This window comes from Anomaloglossus baeobatrachus, chromosome 2 (assembly GCF_048569485.1).
Source record: "Anomaloglossus baeobatrachus isolate aAnoBae1 chromosome 2, aAnoBae1.hap1, whole genome shotgun sequence".
NCBI lineage: Eukaryota > Metazoa > Chordata > Amphibia > Anura > Aromobatidae > Anomaloglossus > Anomaloglossus baeobatrachus.
Window position 1 is genome coordinate 447,537,210 of NC_134354.1, and position 16,692 is coordinate 447,553,901.

Below are 16,692 nucleotides of genomic sequence, written 5' to 3' on the forward strand. Positions count from 1 at the left end.
GGGATGGTGAAGGAGCACGGCATGTAAGGCTCCAGCCTTGGAAATCAACCTTACAACACCACCGACACAGTGGGGTGAGAAGGGACATGCCGTGGGTCCAGACGTGGACCCGCACTTCTTCAATCTCATTCCAAAAAGGAAAAAAATCATATGAGAATGCATGTGTGGATGTATGCCTCCTGAACACAAAGTGATAAACTGGCTGGGACTGGCTCACCAGGGGGTGTATAAGCTCAGAGGGAGGAGCTAAACTTTTAAGTGTAGTACTTTGTGTGTCCTCCGGAGGCAGAAGCTAAGCACCCAAGGTCTGGGTCTCCCAAAGGAACGATAAAGAAAATCAAATTTTTAATATTTTGTTAGTTTTTTTGTAATTCCATCCTGGCTTTTAACACTGCCTGTACTATTCTGGACATGCTCTCAATCAGATTCAAGCAGGTCTTAACCGAAATCTGATCCAGTGTTTCTTCTACACATTCCCAATGTTGGCACCTACGGGTCAATTCACTTGGGTATGTATACAGCTTTCTATTCACCTCTAACCACAAGTGTTAAAATGGGTTGAGGTGTGGGGACTGTGGGGGCCAATCCAGCACCTCTACTTCATTGTTATTGAACCATTTCTTGAAAAATCGTTAAGTATGCTTTGGGTCGTTGTCTTACTAGAATGTCAGATCATCCTTTTTATACCCATTGTACTCGAAGGTATGAAGTAACTTATCTGGTAGGATACTGACATATAGCTCAGCATTTAGACCACCATTGATCCTGGTCAAATATCTAATGTCTTTGGCTGTGAAACAATCAGATATCATCAGACTTCCTTCACTGAACTTGGCAGTTCCTTCAATTTCTAGATCCATTAGTCTTTTTCCCTTGTTTCTTTCAGACCTATTTACATCCATCAGAACGGTCTATTGACTTCCATCTGATTACTCCAAATCGCCAGTTTTCAAAACTTCTTTACACTTTTCATACATTTTTGCAAACACAAGCCAATGCTCATGACGATAGTGAAGTCGAGGCTTCTCCTTTTGTAGGGCCACCATTCAAGACTTGTGTAACATGCATGTCGTACCAGGAATGATAGACCTTGTGATGAGCCGACTTGTTAAGGCTGATATTTTGCCTGGACGTCCACCTCTTGGATTTCAAAAGGGTTGATGGACTTCATTTTGTATTCTTTCATCAATCATGGTACTCACATGATGCAGTTTGGCAATTTTCTTGGTCGAGAGACACACTAACGATGAGCTGGATGATGCAAATTCTCTTTTCTTAGGAAATCTTCATGGCTGCCTCTCGATTTGAACCAGTGACTTTCGCTTTGGAATCAACCTAATATCACACTGAGTGATTAGGGAATGTGAAACCAATTTGCAATTTGTAGTATACAGGAAGAAAACATTTTTTCCCCACCAATAGCAAAACCATAACAATGCAGTGACATGCAAGAATCTACATAATTAATCATATGCTAAATAGTTACAAGTCAAATTATATTCTTCTGCCTCTGACTAGTGAGCGCTAGCAGCGAGATCTGTGTGACCTGGTTAGATATCAGTCTTACTAAATCACAGAAAAAGTCGGTTCTGACCTACTCGGGGATCTTTTTTTTTTTTCCCAGCATGACACCACCTTATGATTTATACATGCCCGCAGAATCAAATAATTTCTAATTCCCACATCCTGATGATTAGCTTGCTACACCAAAATGACTTTTGGATTAGTATATAGAAATAAACAGCACATTAATGTGATCGTATCATGATTTCTACTTGCCATACAACAATAAGAACTTCAATATGGGATTCTTACAGGCTTTGCTTCTGTCGAAGTCCGCTGGGCTTTGTGCTCCCCCCATGTATGGGCTAAATGGCTGACTACTGAACAGATTATCACACTGCAGGCTGTGGCATAATTTTTCCAAGAACCGCAGTACGAATGATGCACTGTTGACAGATGGCAGATGAACGGAGTGCAGCTCACCATCAAAAGAAGCTGTGGAAAGAGAGCAAGGTGATCGACAGGCCAAACCTAACAGCAGATTAAGAAAGTTAGCCAACAAAGAGCTGACACGAGAACAGTCAAAGATTATTCATTTCATAGATCAGAGAGTCGTCTATCCTGTATTAGGAATGGTAATAGTATTAACAGCAAATGTCTCAAAGCGCAAGCAATTATTGTATACAGAAATCTAAAATCTCAGCTATTCCATATTATGTTGTATGGAATGTAACAGAAGACACCTGCCTGTGATAACTTCTCCACCATGATGACCAGACTTCAGGAAGCCAAACACAACTTTAGAGACGTGGGCACATTCCACACAGGCTTGCACCGCCAGCTGCAGAACTATGTTCACTGGACCCGGCCCAAAATGGTCCGGGAGTTGAAGTACTTTCTTCTTATCCAGGTGAGGGCCACAGTTGCCATGTTTGTTCACGTAAACACAAACTAAAAAAATAACAAATTGATTTTATTGTAACATGTGTCTAAACGCCTCATCTATGTGGACATTTATTTTTTTTAATTAGTCTCATAAAAGCAAAAGAAAAAAAAAAATGGAAAATGATGTCTTATGGAGAATTTAAAGTAGATTGGAGAACAAGTTTGTAAGAATGTTTGTTTCGGATTCATGGCCGGTAGAAACATCCTGGAGATCACCCAATGTGTTTTCACTTGTTTGTTGGGCGATTGGATCATTTATGCTAATAAAAAAAAAAACAACAGAGATTGTGGTGCAGATAACATGGTACTCCATTGGGAGAAAACAATAGTATCACAGTCGATTTGTCCCTATGGTTGGGCAACTGAGTACCAAATTACATTTGTATCTTCGATCAGCGCTCATTAAGTTGCACGGATGGGCCAAAAAAAGGCATAGATGCACTAATAAGTACCGTATTTTTCGGACCATAAGACGCACTTTTTTCCCCCCAAATGTTGGGAGAAAGTGGGGGGTGCGTCTTATGGTCTGAATGTGGCTGCGGGGAATGTGGGTGCTGCGGTGGAGCGGGTCATCGGGGGCACGAGCAGGCTGTAGCAGCCTGCCGTGACCACGTGGACCCGCTCATTTAATATGCACGCCCATCCCCCGCCCATCATCCCTCAGTGCTGAAGCCGGCGCTGACAGGTGGGCGGGATGATGGGCGGGGGATAAACAGCCGGCTCGCATGATCACCCCTGGCAACTACGGCCTGGAGTGATCATGTGCGGCTGTATTCACTGCTCCCCGCGCGTCATCAGCGCGGGGAGCAGTGAATCAGTGAGTGTACAGTACTCACTGTTCCCTGCAGCATCGCTCGTCCTTCCGTCTGTGTCAGCGGCAGCGCCGCTGATTGGAGCCGTCCCCATTACCCTGCTGGATCGCGATCATCTCCTGTGTTTGTGCCGGCAGCTAGTGGAGACTAGCGGCCGCACAGCGATGACGTCATCGCTGTGCGCACGTGTCCACACGCAGCGGCCGGGACACTGGCACAGACACAGGAGATTATCGCGATCCAGCAGGGTAATGGGGACGGCTCCAATCAGCGGCGCTGCCGCTGACACAGACGGAAGGACGAGCGATGCTGCAGGGAGTGAGGTAAAGTGAGGTGAGTATGAACGTTTATTTTTTTTATGTGCCACAGGATGCGGCCATACACCAGGATGGGGGCATATTATGAGCCGGATGGGGGCATATTATGAGCCGGATGGGGGCATATGAGCAGGATGGGGGCATATGAGCCGGATGGGGGCATATGATGAGCCGGATGGGGGCATATGATGAGCCGGATGGGGGCATATGATGAGCCAGATGGGGGCATATTATGAGCCAGATGGGGGCATATTATGAGCCGGATGGGGGCATATTATGAGCCGGATGGGGGCATATTATGAGCCGGATGGGGGCATATTATGAGCCAGATGGGGGCATATTATGAGCCAGATGGGGGCATATTATGAGCCAGATGGGGGCATATTATGAGCCGGATGGGGGCATATTATGAGCCGGATGGGGGCATATTATGAGCCGGATGTGGGCATATTATGAGCCGGATGTGGGCATATTATGAGCCGGATGGGGGCATATTATGAGCAGGATGGGGGCATATGATGAGCCGGATGGGGGCATATGATGAGCCGGATGGGGGCATATGATGAGCCAGATGGGGGCATATGATGAGCCAGATGGGGGCATATTATGAGCCGGATGGGGGCATATTATGAGCCGGATGGGGCATATTATGAGCCGGATGGGGGCATATTATGAGCCGGATGGGGGCATATTATGAGCAGGATGGGGGTATATTATGAGCCGGATGGGGCCATATGCCATGATGGGTTATATAGCAGGATGCGGCCACATGCCAGTATATAGCAGGATGCGGCCATATGGCAGGATTACGGTGTATAGCTAATGAGGGACATATACTGTATATACCAGGCAGGGAGGATCATTACCAGGATGCGGCACCTTAGTAGAGAATTTGGGGACATTACCCCCATAACCGTGTCAGCAGCAGATCCTCGCCCCATGACAGTGTGTCATGACCACATTTTTTGCTTAAAATTTTATTTTCCTATTTTCCTCCTCTAAAACCAGGGTGCGTCTTATAGTCCGGTGCGTCTTATAGTCCGAAAAATACGGTATGTTTACAGGTACAAGATTTGCTCCAGATTTTTTCTATAGCTCGTCATGTACGAAAATTTTATTTTATACATGTGCAGATTTAGCCGCGTATTACATGACAGAATTGTCACAGATTTCACCCTGTGCAAGGGGCAAAAGCAACAATGATTTCCATGAAAATAATTCACATATTGCAAATTGTAAAATCTGCACCACATTTCTGAAAATCTCATCTACTATGCTGGTAGTAAAGATACACCAATTATTCTTATGCAAATCCACAATGTGTGAAAATACCCTTATATTTGTATGTACACTGATTGTATTTATATATAAAAGGTCATTAATCTGCTGACATATCTTAGGATGACACCTAAAAAAGTACAACCTTAGTGTGATTGTGCTGTGAAATGCTAAGTATTTGCTCTCAATGGGCTTATACCAACAGATAGATTGTACAAGTCTATCACTTTCTTAATAGGAAGACATTTTCTTACCAGGAAGTATATATCTGTCCACGTAAGTCTGATGAGGACTACAGAAGGCGGTTGAAAAGTGCAAACTTCCTGTGTAGAAAGTATTTAAGGCCCTGTGCGCACTAGAAAAAGGATTTTTCTCAAGAAATTTCTTGAGTCTGAAAGATAAGCGCACTTGCGTTAAAAAAAAAAAACACACCAATAGCGCATGCGTTTTTACTGCATTCTGCAGAAAGAATTTTCTTGAGAATACAACGCAGTGTGTGCGCAGCTATTTTTTTTTCCATAGGTTTTGCTGGGGAATGTCTGCAGAAAGGTTACAACCATTTTCTCAAGAAATTTCTGCATCAAAAACGCAAAAAAAACACACGGGTAAGAATCGCGTTGCTGACATTTTTTTTTTTTTTAAAATGTGACAATTTCTTTTTACCACTCGCTGACTTATCGAGCCTCCAGACCATATCCTCAGCATTCCAGTGTTGCTCCGATTTGGGTGCCATCTCTTCTCACTATTCCTTGGGCCTGTACATGTGTTGTGTTCTCAGCACAACACAATCAGGTGAGAGTATGGATTTTTTTTATATATCCCTCATGATAGAAGGCATTTATTTTTGCTTTCATTATGTTAATTAGGATGTGAGACCTAATCATATGCTGATGCAGCAGGGTCATGTTTAATGAAGAGGTTTGTCGCTCAGCACACCTCATTACGGCTATAGGGAAATTTATAGAGTATTATGCCATATTAGTAAGTATCTACATCACCAAATTGGCAAGATAGCTTGTGAATCTGCTGGCATAAATACACAGTTACATACAGTATATCTCAAAAGTACTCCATTTTATTGCCAGTTTGAATGAAGTTTAGACATTAAACGGAGCCTGTCAGGTGCAATATGCACTCAGGACCACGGGCAGTTCTGGGTGCATATTGCTAATCCCTGCCTAACTGTCCCTGTATCTGGTAGCATACAGTTAGGTCCAGAAATATTTGGACAGTGACACAAGTTTTGTTATTTTAGCTGTTTACAAAAACATGTTCAGAAATACAATTATATATATAATATGGGCTGAAAGTGCACACTCCCAGCTGCAATATGAGAGTTTTCACATCCAAATCGGAGAAAGGGTTTAGGAATCATAGCTCTGTAATGCATAGCCTCCTCTTTTTCAAGGGACCAAAAGTAATTGGACAAGGGACTCTAAGGGCTGCAATTAACTCTGAAGGCGTCTCCCTCATTAACCTGTAATCAATGAAGTAGTTAAAAGGTCTGGGGTTGATTACAGGTGTGTGGTTTTGCATTTGGAAGCTATTGCTGTGACCAGACAACATGCGGTCTAAGGAACTCTCAATTGAGGTGAAGCAGAACATCCTGTGGCTGAAAAAAAAAGAAAAAATCCATCAGAGAGATAGCAGACATGCTTGGAGTAGCAAAATCAACAGTCGGGTACATTCTGAGAAAAAAGGAATTGACTGGTGAGCTTGGGAACTCAAAAAGGCCTGGGCGTCCACGGATGACAACAGTGGTGGATGATCGCCGCATACTTTCTTTGGTGAAGAAGAACCCGTTCACAACATCAACTGAAGTCCAGAACACTCTCAGTGAAGTAGGTGTATCTGTCTCTAAGTCAACAGTAAAGAGAAGACTCCATGAAAGTAAATACAAAGGGTTCACATCTAGATGCAAACCATTCATCAATTCCAAAAATAGACAGGCCAGAGTTAAATTTGCTGAAAAACACCTCATGAAGCCAGCTCAGTTCTGGAAAAGTATTCTATGGACAGATGAGACAAAGATCAACCTGTACCAGAATGATGGGAAGAAAAAATTGGGACAAGAAAGGGAACGGCACATGATCCAAGGCACACCATATCCTCTGTAAAACATGGTGGAGGCAACGTGATGGCATGGGAATGCATGGCTTTCAATGGCACTGGGTCACTTGTGTTTATTGATGACATAACAGCAGACAAGAGTAGCCGGATGAATTCTGAAGTGTACAGGGATATACTTTCAGCCCAGATTCAGCCAAATGCCGCAAAGTTGATCTGACGGCGCTTCATAGTTCAGATGGACAATGACCCCAAGCATACAGCCAAAGCTACCCAGGAGTTCATGAGTGCAAAAAAGTGGAACATTCTGCAATGGCCAAGTCAATCACCAGATTTTAACCCAATTGAGCATGCATTTCACTTGCTCAAATCCAGACTTAAGACGGAAAGACCCACAAACAAGCAAGACCTGAAGGCTGCGGCTGTAAAGGCCTGGCAAAGCATTAAGAAGGAGGAAACCCAGCGTTTGGTGATGTCCATGGGTTCCAGACTTAAGGCAGTGATTGCCTCCAAAGGATTCGCAACAAAATATTGAAAATAAAAATATTTTGTTTGGGTTTGGTTTATTTGTCCAATTACTTTTGACCTCCTAAAATGTGGAGTGTTTGTAAAGAAATGTGTACAATTCCTACAATTTCTATCAGATATTTTTGTTCAAACCTTCAAATTAAACGTTACAATCTGCACTTGAATTCTGTTGTAGAGGTTTCATTTCAAATCCAATGTGGTGGCATGCAGAGCCCAACTCGCGAAAATTGTGTCACCGTCCAAATATTTCTGGACCTAACTGTACATAAAGAGAAAAAGTATTTCTAAAGATCCTTTACGATATGCTAATGAGCGCAGGGACTATTCGCAAGGGCATTAGTTCCTGCACTCATTTCGCCCTCTTAGCATGTTAGCATGCCCACAGGGGTGGGTGATGCGTGTACCTGTGTCCGTTGTCATTGCTTCAGGCAGCAGGGCTTAGGGTCAGTGTGCATGATCTGAATGCCGGGCACTTTTGGTCATGCGCACTCTGAAGCCGGGTGTACACATCCCGGCTTCAGAAAGGTCTAGTGCACATGACCAGAAATGCTGGGACGTCTGATCATGCACACTGACCCTAAGCCCTGCGGCCTGAAGCGGTGACAACGGACACAGGTACACGTGTTACCGCTGATGATGCTGGGCAATGAGTACTGAATAGCATGTTAGCACAACCCTGTGGGCATGCTAACATGCTAAGAGGGCAGAATGAGCGCAGGAGCTAACGCCCTTGTGACTAGTCCCTGCGTTCAATAGCATATCATAAAGGATCTTTAGAAATACTTTTTCTAAAGATCCCTTTATCTATGCAAGTGTAGACAGGGACGGTTAGGCAGGGATTAGTAATATGCACCTAGAACTGCTCGTGGTTCTGGGTGCATATTGCACCTGACAGGTTCACTTTAAAGGTAAGATGTCGTGGTTTTTTATTTTCGTATTAATAGTTTTTATGGAATCGTTTTTTAATACATTAAATTCATTGTTTGTTGGATGATGGGACGTGTTGTGGTTAAGGGGGATATGACAAAAGGAATAATTTATTTCGTGGCATTTATTGATAATGGGTGTGGGATATGGGTGCACTGTTTGTTTGTGTTCACTTCCTTTGAATGTATATTTTCAATGTCACTTTGATGACCGGAGGCGATCCTATGCCTTTTCCCGAATTGTTCTTCCAGGGGAAGGGACTGTTATGAATGTCATATTTTTTTTTTGTTTGCTTTTCAAATAATAATAAAAATGAACCTGATTAAAAAAAAAAAAATTCTTGTTTGTTTAGATTTTATTTAATTATATTTTTACTGAAATACTGGGGGCTGCCAGGGGCGGAGGTCTGAGGTGAGTGCATGCGGCTGGAAGCGGTGATCGGGTCAGGTCATCTAAGTGCAGTGCCGCTCAGGCTGCAGATTACCCCTCCTCGGTCATGTCACCTCGGACCTCTGATCCCGGCAGGCAGCACAGTATATGGGGGCATGGTATACAGTGGGGCGCAGCATACAGTGGGGCACTACACTTTACACATATTAGGATCACTTTGCAGTCACCAACAAAATGGCTCCGCACGGTGATCCTAAACTTAATCTTCCCTTTTGGAAATACCCAGAACAAGAGGGGAAGGCATGACATCACACATAGGAGAGCAGATTCCACCCACTTTTACTGCCAATGTAATGTGAGTTAGTTGTATAGTAGGATTTCAGTAGCTGCTCCCCTAGTGTTTAAGAGTAGAAAATATCAAATTTAAAAAAAAAAAAGTTTGTTTTGCTCAATTAAAAACAAGTAATCTTTAAACAAAACATTAAAACGTTACATTTTTTCAGTTATTGATTTTTTTTTTTCCGACACCTTCCTTTTAATGTGTTGAGTTATTTAGAGGGCACACCAATATTTACACTGTTATACAAACTGAACACTGACTACTTTACATTGTAGTAAAGTGTCATATCTTCAGTGTTGTCTCATCAAAAGATCTAATAAAATATTTACAAAGATGTGAGGCGTGTACTGACTTTTGTGGTATACTGCAGCTATACAGGTTCAAAATAGACCTAGGTCCATCAGGTTCAACCTTTCTCATCAATTATTTTGTAAACATTTTCATGATGGAGCAGAGAGATATTACCTGTAGAAATCACAGCCAGTGAAGAATTTGTGATACCACCAGCATCTTTTATCAGGTGGGATTTACTCAGGTCTCCGTCACAGTTGGCAGGAGGGAGTGTTGTATGTAATGGCAGAATCTCTTTCTGAAAAAAAACCAAAAAGGTAAATAATTATTAATAATTGGAAGATAAAATGCCGGTACTACTACACACACTTCACATTGTCTAGAAGAAATGAGTGTGTCACAGATGCCATTATCCAGCCCTTGGCAGAAGAAGATTGGAGAGGATGTTCAATAGAAACTTTTGGTGTCTATTGCCTGAGGGTCTGGCAAGAATATACAAAGCAATTACTGCTGCTTCACTGAGGGGATAAACCACGTGCCCGGATAACAAAACATCTATTTTTAAAGTTCAGTTTCTTCAAGCGCACGTTTGCCTACATCACAAAGTGATGAACAGTAGCATGCTTCGATTGTGAAAAAGGCCTGCACAATTTGTATGATGGAATCAATACGATTGCTCTACATTTCTAAATGATCTTTTGCAGCTAGACAGTGGCCTGTGTAACAATACGTGTGACTACATAATGAGGAGGGGGAAAGTTGCTGGTGTGAACAACAAGGCTTCACGATTGCCTGCATGCAAATAACTGCACTCATTTTGGATTAAATTACAGTCTGTCCATCATTTTCTACAATAGCACATTGAGGATGAAAGCAGAGCTTGTACGTTTCCCTCCAGCTGCTTCTGCACGTCTATAATCATTAATGCTGTATTGATAGCTGCAACCAATTTCTAGTCATCAATACACTGCAAAGTCAATCTGCCCTCCAGCTGCTCTGAAAGAGGACTGTCAGCAGCCCCTCTGCTCGATTTCATCGGCTTTACACACAGGCCATTGTCCTGTAGCGCCACATGTTCCTGGAAGAGCGCACATTGTTGACTCCCAGGCAAGCAGCAGCTTCCACCACACAGTCATGTACTGACCGGTGTGCTGTGGCCGGCAAGCAAGCCTTTTCTTGAACACCGCCTACCATGCTCGATTCTACAGGGGACTTTTTTACTGTCAGGCCGCCTGCTGTTAACATTATAAATACTCTTTTTTTCCAGTCAAATCTTTATTACATACAATACTGGGACTCTGTATTAATTGTCAATCCTTAGGATAGACCATCCATATCAGATTGATGGGAATCTGACCCAGCATCCCTAAGTTCAGCTGAGTAAAGGGTCTTCAGATCCAAGTTCTTGTGATGTCTAGTAAACACACAAAAAAGAAACCGGTACACATTTGGTGTTAAGCATAAAAAGCCAGAAATCATGTGCACGGTATAACTAAGGACAGCTAGTGGGTTATGTAGGAAACAGTGTGTGGTTGCGCATGTTGCATAGATTATACACAGTCTGGACAGTACACCTCTCTCACCATTATTAAGATCTCCGCTTTCATGTACTTCACGGATACATCCATGTCAAGTGTCAGTGTGTTATCCGATCTATCAGCACACGGACCCACTAAGTATGTCCTATACTGATCCTCAAGATCGGACCAGAAAAGGACATGCTTGGAGTTTCAAGGATCTCATTCTCAGATGCGAGATTTTATTTAACGTCTGAATCTATTCTATTTAATAAGTCCATGTGCCATCCAATGGGAAAAACGACAAAAACAAAAACCAGCATACATTTCACATGGATGTGTGTGAATGAAAGCTTAGTGGGGATAAAAAAACAAAAAAAAACAAACGGCACAGCTGGTCAATGTGTTTCACCACTTTAACAAGTTCATAGAAAAAAAAAAAAGAAAAAAAAAAAAAGAAGAAGAAGATGAGAGGTCATCACCTTTCTTCCCGGTTTTAATCCTCTGCGCCTTGTTTTTAAGTTATCAGCATTTTGCACGTTTTTTGCCAGTGTTGCGTTCTTTGGACGCTTGCCTTTTCTTGGAGGAGGGGGGGGCGATGGTGCTTCTTCAAGGGGCTTGTCTCGAACAGGTTTCCTCCCTTTCTGTGCCAACACAGGCTTCTGGGGTGACTGCATGGAGCGTCTGATGCCCTTTACAGGAGAGGGTGAGGGGGTTGTGTTCTTGGATAAGGAAACTGTACAGAATAGAAAAGTGAAAAGCCTCAGGATTTTAAACATTAAAAATCACTTAATGGCATTTCCTATGCTTTATGGTATTCCTTCAGTAACGGTTTGCACTATGAACAACTAAAGGTGTGATTTTCTATATTGTTCTGTGTGTTAAGCTGCAGCAAGTATGGAGGACAAAACTGCCGCACTCAACACTGGACCCAGAGTAATTAAATTAATGAGTGCAAGGTCTCTATTACATTCATGTTTTTAGGTCAATACTTTAATATATGTGTGTGCTGAGAAGGATAGCCAAGATCAATCAGTCCCAAAAACTTTGAATAAAGTGGCAGCACGCATGCGTGACTAACTCAACTTGGGGGCACAGTGCCTCATTGTGGAGATCAGTGTGGGTCCCAGCTTTCAGAATGGTCCCTTTAAAGACATCCATTTGCCACTCGAGCCCATATTTAGCCAGCTTTAAAGAGGTTGTTTTTGTTTGAATGTTCTTCAACATAATGGAATGTGGTAAAAATAAATTAAAAAAAAGTCACAATATTCTGAGAAATGCTTTGCCACTTCAAGGGACGCTCTGGTAGTAGTTGCAGCTCTCAGTTTAGTTGTCCTATAGTGATGACATCGCGATGACACTGATCTCTGCACATGCGTGATCAGCTGCAGGGCAGATGGAGACTGCGGAGAAGGAAACGAGAACTGTGGGGGCCACTGGAAGGCCAGTGCTGGAGTGGCAGGAGACTATTGAGTATTGGTTGCCATTTCCTACCATGAAATCGCATAGATAGAACGGTCCATCCAGCAGCAATCACTCCGGACACTCAAACTTGGGACAGGGAAATAAGCTTTGCAATTCCTTCAGAAAACACTAGTGTCATCACTGCTCTTGTAAGGTTTCATACATTTCTAAAATTTAAAGGACTGGCTTGTCTGCTACATATAAAACGCTTGCCGCTACTCTACATTTCCTATTTTTCCTGCTCTAGTTTGTTCTTTAGTTTGTCCTTTTCTGCCCCGCGTCAGAGGAACACGCTCATATTTCAGCGGCGGCATATGTCTATTAGGGGCCTGACAGACACCACTTTCCTGCTAAATATTTAATTGGAAAGACCCTTCTCACGTTACATAAACTTAAGGTAAACACGGCCGTCATATGTCCTTACAGATATGCCATTACTTAAATTAAATAGTGACCTTGCTTTCATTGGAGGCAGAAAAATAGATCTCTGGCAGGAATGTTAAGCAGAATATAATGAGGCATACATCTGTTATATGTAAGCAGCTTTACTGCCTCTAACCAGACCCTATGCTCACAGCGACACCGGGGCAGTCTACAATCTCCAGTATAATGATAAAAGCATATGTCCCAGACAAATAATATCTCATTAAACTCATTACTGCAATAGTTGCGCAGTATGGTCTGATTAGAATAAGGGTATGTGCGCACGTTGCTTTTTACCTGCTTTTTAGCTGCTTTTTCTTCTGCGCTGTTTAATGCCAAAATGGATGTGTTCTTCTATTCAAGCAAAGTCTATGGGAATTTGGGTTTCTTGTTCACACTATGTTGTTCAAAATGCTGCCTTTTTGTGGCAGAACTTTGGTCAAAAACTCAGCTTTGCAGTGCAAAACCCAAATGGCAAAAACAATTGACATGTTGCTTCTTTGAAAAGCTGAGTTTTTGACCAAAGTTCTGCCACAAAAAGGCAGCATTTTGAACAACATAGTGTGAACAAGAAACCCAAATTCCCATAGACTTTGCTTGAATAGAAGAACACATCCATTTTGGCATTAAACAGCGCAGAAGAAAAAGCAGCAAAAAAGCAGGTAAAAAGCAGGTAAAAAGCAACGTGCGCACATACCCTAAGTGAAATGTGGGGGCAGAGACCCCTCGGCCCTCGCTTTCTTATATGACTGAGCGGAGCATCTTATTTTAGTAGAGTCAGTGAGCCCAGAACCTCCATATGATATCTCCAATTATGCTAATGTATTGCTTTCTAAAGTGAAGGGGGTCTACCAGAAGAAGTAGATAGGACCACCTGCTCAGAGACTGTTGTAGGAACTGGAAAAGTGTAGTGCTCTAAAATAATAAACAGCTTAGTAAGTAATCTAAACGATACTTGGGCTTTCAAGACAGGGTATAGTATTATTATATTACATAGTATAGAATCTAATTACAACCCATTGCACATAATGGGAGGTGAAAACTAACAGACCCTCCCAAGCAATTAACGTATACCTCACCGAATAACCCAACCAAGCATCATTTCTGTTTAGTTGGCAATTTAAGTGGTCTAATGTAAAAGTTAGATTGTGCCCAGTAAAGCTGAACAGTCCACCCGAATTGTGAAAGGTCTGAAGAACTCTTCAAAATCCAGTGACTTGCGCAATAAAGTCAGCATTGGGGCTTTTATTGACTGCATATAGATAATGTGGCGTGGTTTCATTTGGGTCATACATCAGTACTAAAGATATATTACTGCAAACTTCATCATGAAGGTGGATCCAAAAACGAAAACAGGGACAGCTCAAGTTTCCTTTAAATTAATGTAATGCGCCCAACCAGTCTAATAGGGGTGGAAGATTTGGGATACTGTAGTACCAAGCACCAGACTCCTGACTTCTGCAAACCAGCAGATTTCACCAGATGAAAGCTGAAGCCCCCTTCCCCCTTATTTTCAGCTGCTAACTACTTCTGACTTTGGGAAAAAAAAATAAGACATGCGGCCCATGAATATGTTCATTTGACTATACCCTTAGGTTAAAAATATCAATAAAGAGCCTAAGTAGCAACCGAGAACAACAGTGAACTTTACATACTGCTGTTCTAATCTTAGTCAAGCAACAGACCAAGGAAACGCTAAGAAAGATCCGGCCATATGAAGCCCACCATGTGTAGTATGTAACTATGCACTAGAGACAAGGATTACCTCGCTGCAAGGCTTTACATGGTCACATCTACAGCATGGCATTTTAGGATTTGTTAGCTGCTACTGTCTGAATGGTCAGATCATCCACCAAGGCATTTTCTGCAAGGGTTCGATTTCCTTCACTGGCAAATTGTGTAGAAAATGGTTGTGCTCAGTAGTGTCATGTCAATCACAGCAATCTGGCTTCCTTAAGAAAAGTCACTATTGCTATGTGAGAGACGAAGAATTGGAACAGAAAACATGGATGATACATCTGTCTTCAGGTTAGAAATTAATACTACACATAAAAATAAGCAACTTTGTAATCGATCTAATCAGTCAATTTGATTCTTTCATTCTCAATTCCCAAGTAAAATGTGTCTTCAGTGAATACAGACATATATTACTGAGGTAGGAGATGGCAGTTGCTACTTACAAGAGTCTACTGTAGTCACAGCTCCTCCCCCTCCTTTCTGCATAGAAGGTTATAAAAACCAACTGCCATCTCCTACCTCAGTAATATATACATCTGCATTCACTGAACACACAATTTACTTGAGAATTCAGAATTTTCAGAATGAAAAAAGCACATTTTACCAAGATATATTACAAAGTTGCTTATTTTCATGTCTACTATTGATTTAGGAATTAAAAAATTAAAGGGAATCTGTCACCAAGTTTTTGCCACCTAATTTGAGAGCAGCATAAGTAGGGCCAGAGATCCGGATTCCAGAGATGTGTCTTATTGGGCTGTTTAGTGTAGTTTTGATAAGATCTCTGTTTAATCAGCAGTAGGTTATCATTACAGGACTACTTGGCGTGCTGCCAGGTAGTCCAGCATATTCATGAGCTCTGTATAACTGCGAGATCTGCAGCAGAGAAAACAGAGATTTTATCAAAGTGACAGCAAACAGATCAGTAAGTGACACATCGCTGGAATCAGGGTCTCTACATTATGCTGCTCTCAGATGGGGTAGCAAAAACCTGGTGACAGATTCCCTTTAAGATGGTCACACTTTAAACTATGCATCGCTTTATGGCCCAGTGTCCCTGCTCTATCATGAAAAATTAAAATCAGACTTTTTTTCCCTTTAATTCTTGATGAAATTTCCATTATTCATCCTGAACTAATACTGAATGAAGTAGGCTTGTGCAACACTTCTTTCTGATGTAAAGTCTGAATGAAGAGTGACTTCATTTAGATGTTTGGCAACATAAAAGGGTGGGATGACACCACTCTGGCTACAACACAAATGAAAAGGTTTAAAAACTAATGAAAATCATTAAAAGGGAATATTTAAAAACAAAAAAAACGCCATAAACGTACAGGTAATTAGCTTTTAAATCCTGTTACTAGATCAAGTGGCTACAGGAAGAACATAATTTAATTTTCTTCCTGTAGCTGCTGCCCCAGGTAACCAGCCAGGAATAATTATAGCACCATTTACATGCAGAATCTCTATATGTAGGTAAATCGTACTTTGAGACTTGATAGGCTTCCTTTACAAGGTGTCATCAGTGACTGTTCATTTATTTTCACTATGTGCCTAAGAACTGACTGACAGGTAGTTGCTGACCACCGGTCTGTTGTGCCTGGCACCAAACTCTGCTGGCACAGAGCGTTCACAGACCGCAGCGTTGACATAACAGCCTGGAAGAGGAAGAGCTGCTCTGTTGAATCGCTGGAAGAAGCGGTTGGTGACCAATTTGAGATGGTGCCTGATCGTTAGCAACTACCTGCCCATTTGGGTTTTGGGCCTAAAAACCAAGTCCTTTAAAACCTCTAAGTTCTAAAAGCTTTACAATGTAAACTGTTAAAACAGCACATTTTTGGCAGAGTCTATGTCCACCATCATGCTGGCCGTTCCAGTGATCTACTAACCAGAACAAAACACTGCAGACATTGGCCGCTTTCCCCTTATAGATAGTATACATCAAAATGTGAGTACTGTGGAGTACAAGTGCAGCAAAATATTCCGTAATTATAGAAAAAAGTGGCAATTCATAAATCATAGATGGAAATGGGATATTTGGGAGATATTGTTACTAAAGAACAAAATACAATTTTTCAGTATAAAACTAAGACTATTTACCCGAATACTATTTTCCTGACTATAAAAACGGAGATAATAATGAATGACTTCAG

The 16,692-nt window shown here is 41.9% G+C and overlaps 1 protein-coding gene across 4 annotated transcripts in view; it reads right to left on the reverse strand.

The window, feature by feature from the left end:
- Nucleotides 1-16,692, reverse strand: part of SCML2 (Scm polycomb group protein like 2) — a 175,515-nt gene that overhangs the window by 32,449 nt on the left and 126,374 nt on the right. For all 4 annotated transcript variants that reach the window (XM_075336295.1, XM_075336294.1, XM_075336293.1 and 1 more), the window contains 4 exons: nt 11,398-11,651; nt 9,573-9,696; nt 2,251-2,454; nt 1,816-1,998 (listed from right to left, as the gene is read on the reverse strand). In XM_075336295.1, coding sequence (XP_075192410.1) covers nt 1,816-1,998; nt 2,251-2,454; nt 9,573-9,696; nt 11,398-11,651 — 765 coding nt within the window. The remainder of the gene's footprint in view (nt 1-1,815; nt 1,999-2,250; nt 2,455-9,572; nt 9,697-11,397; nt 11,652-16,692) is intronic.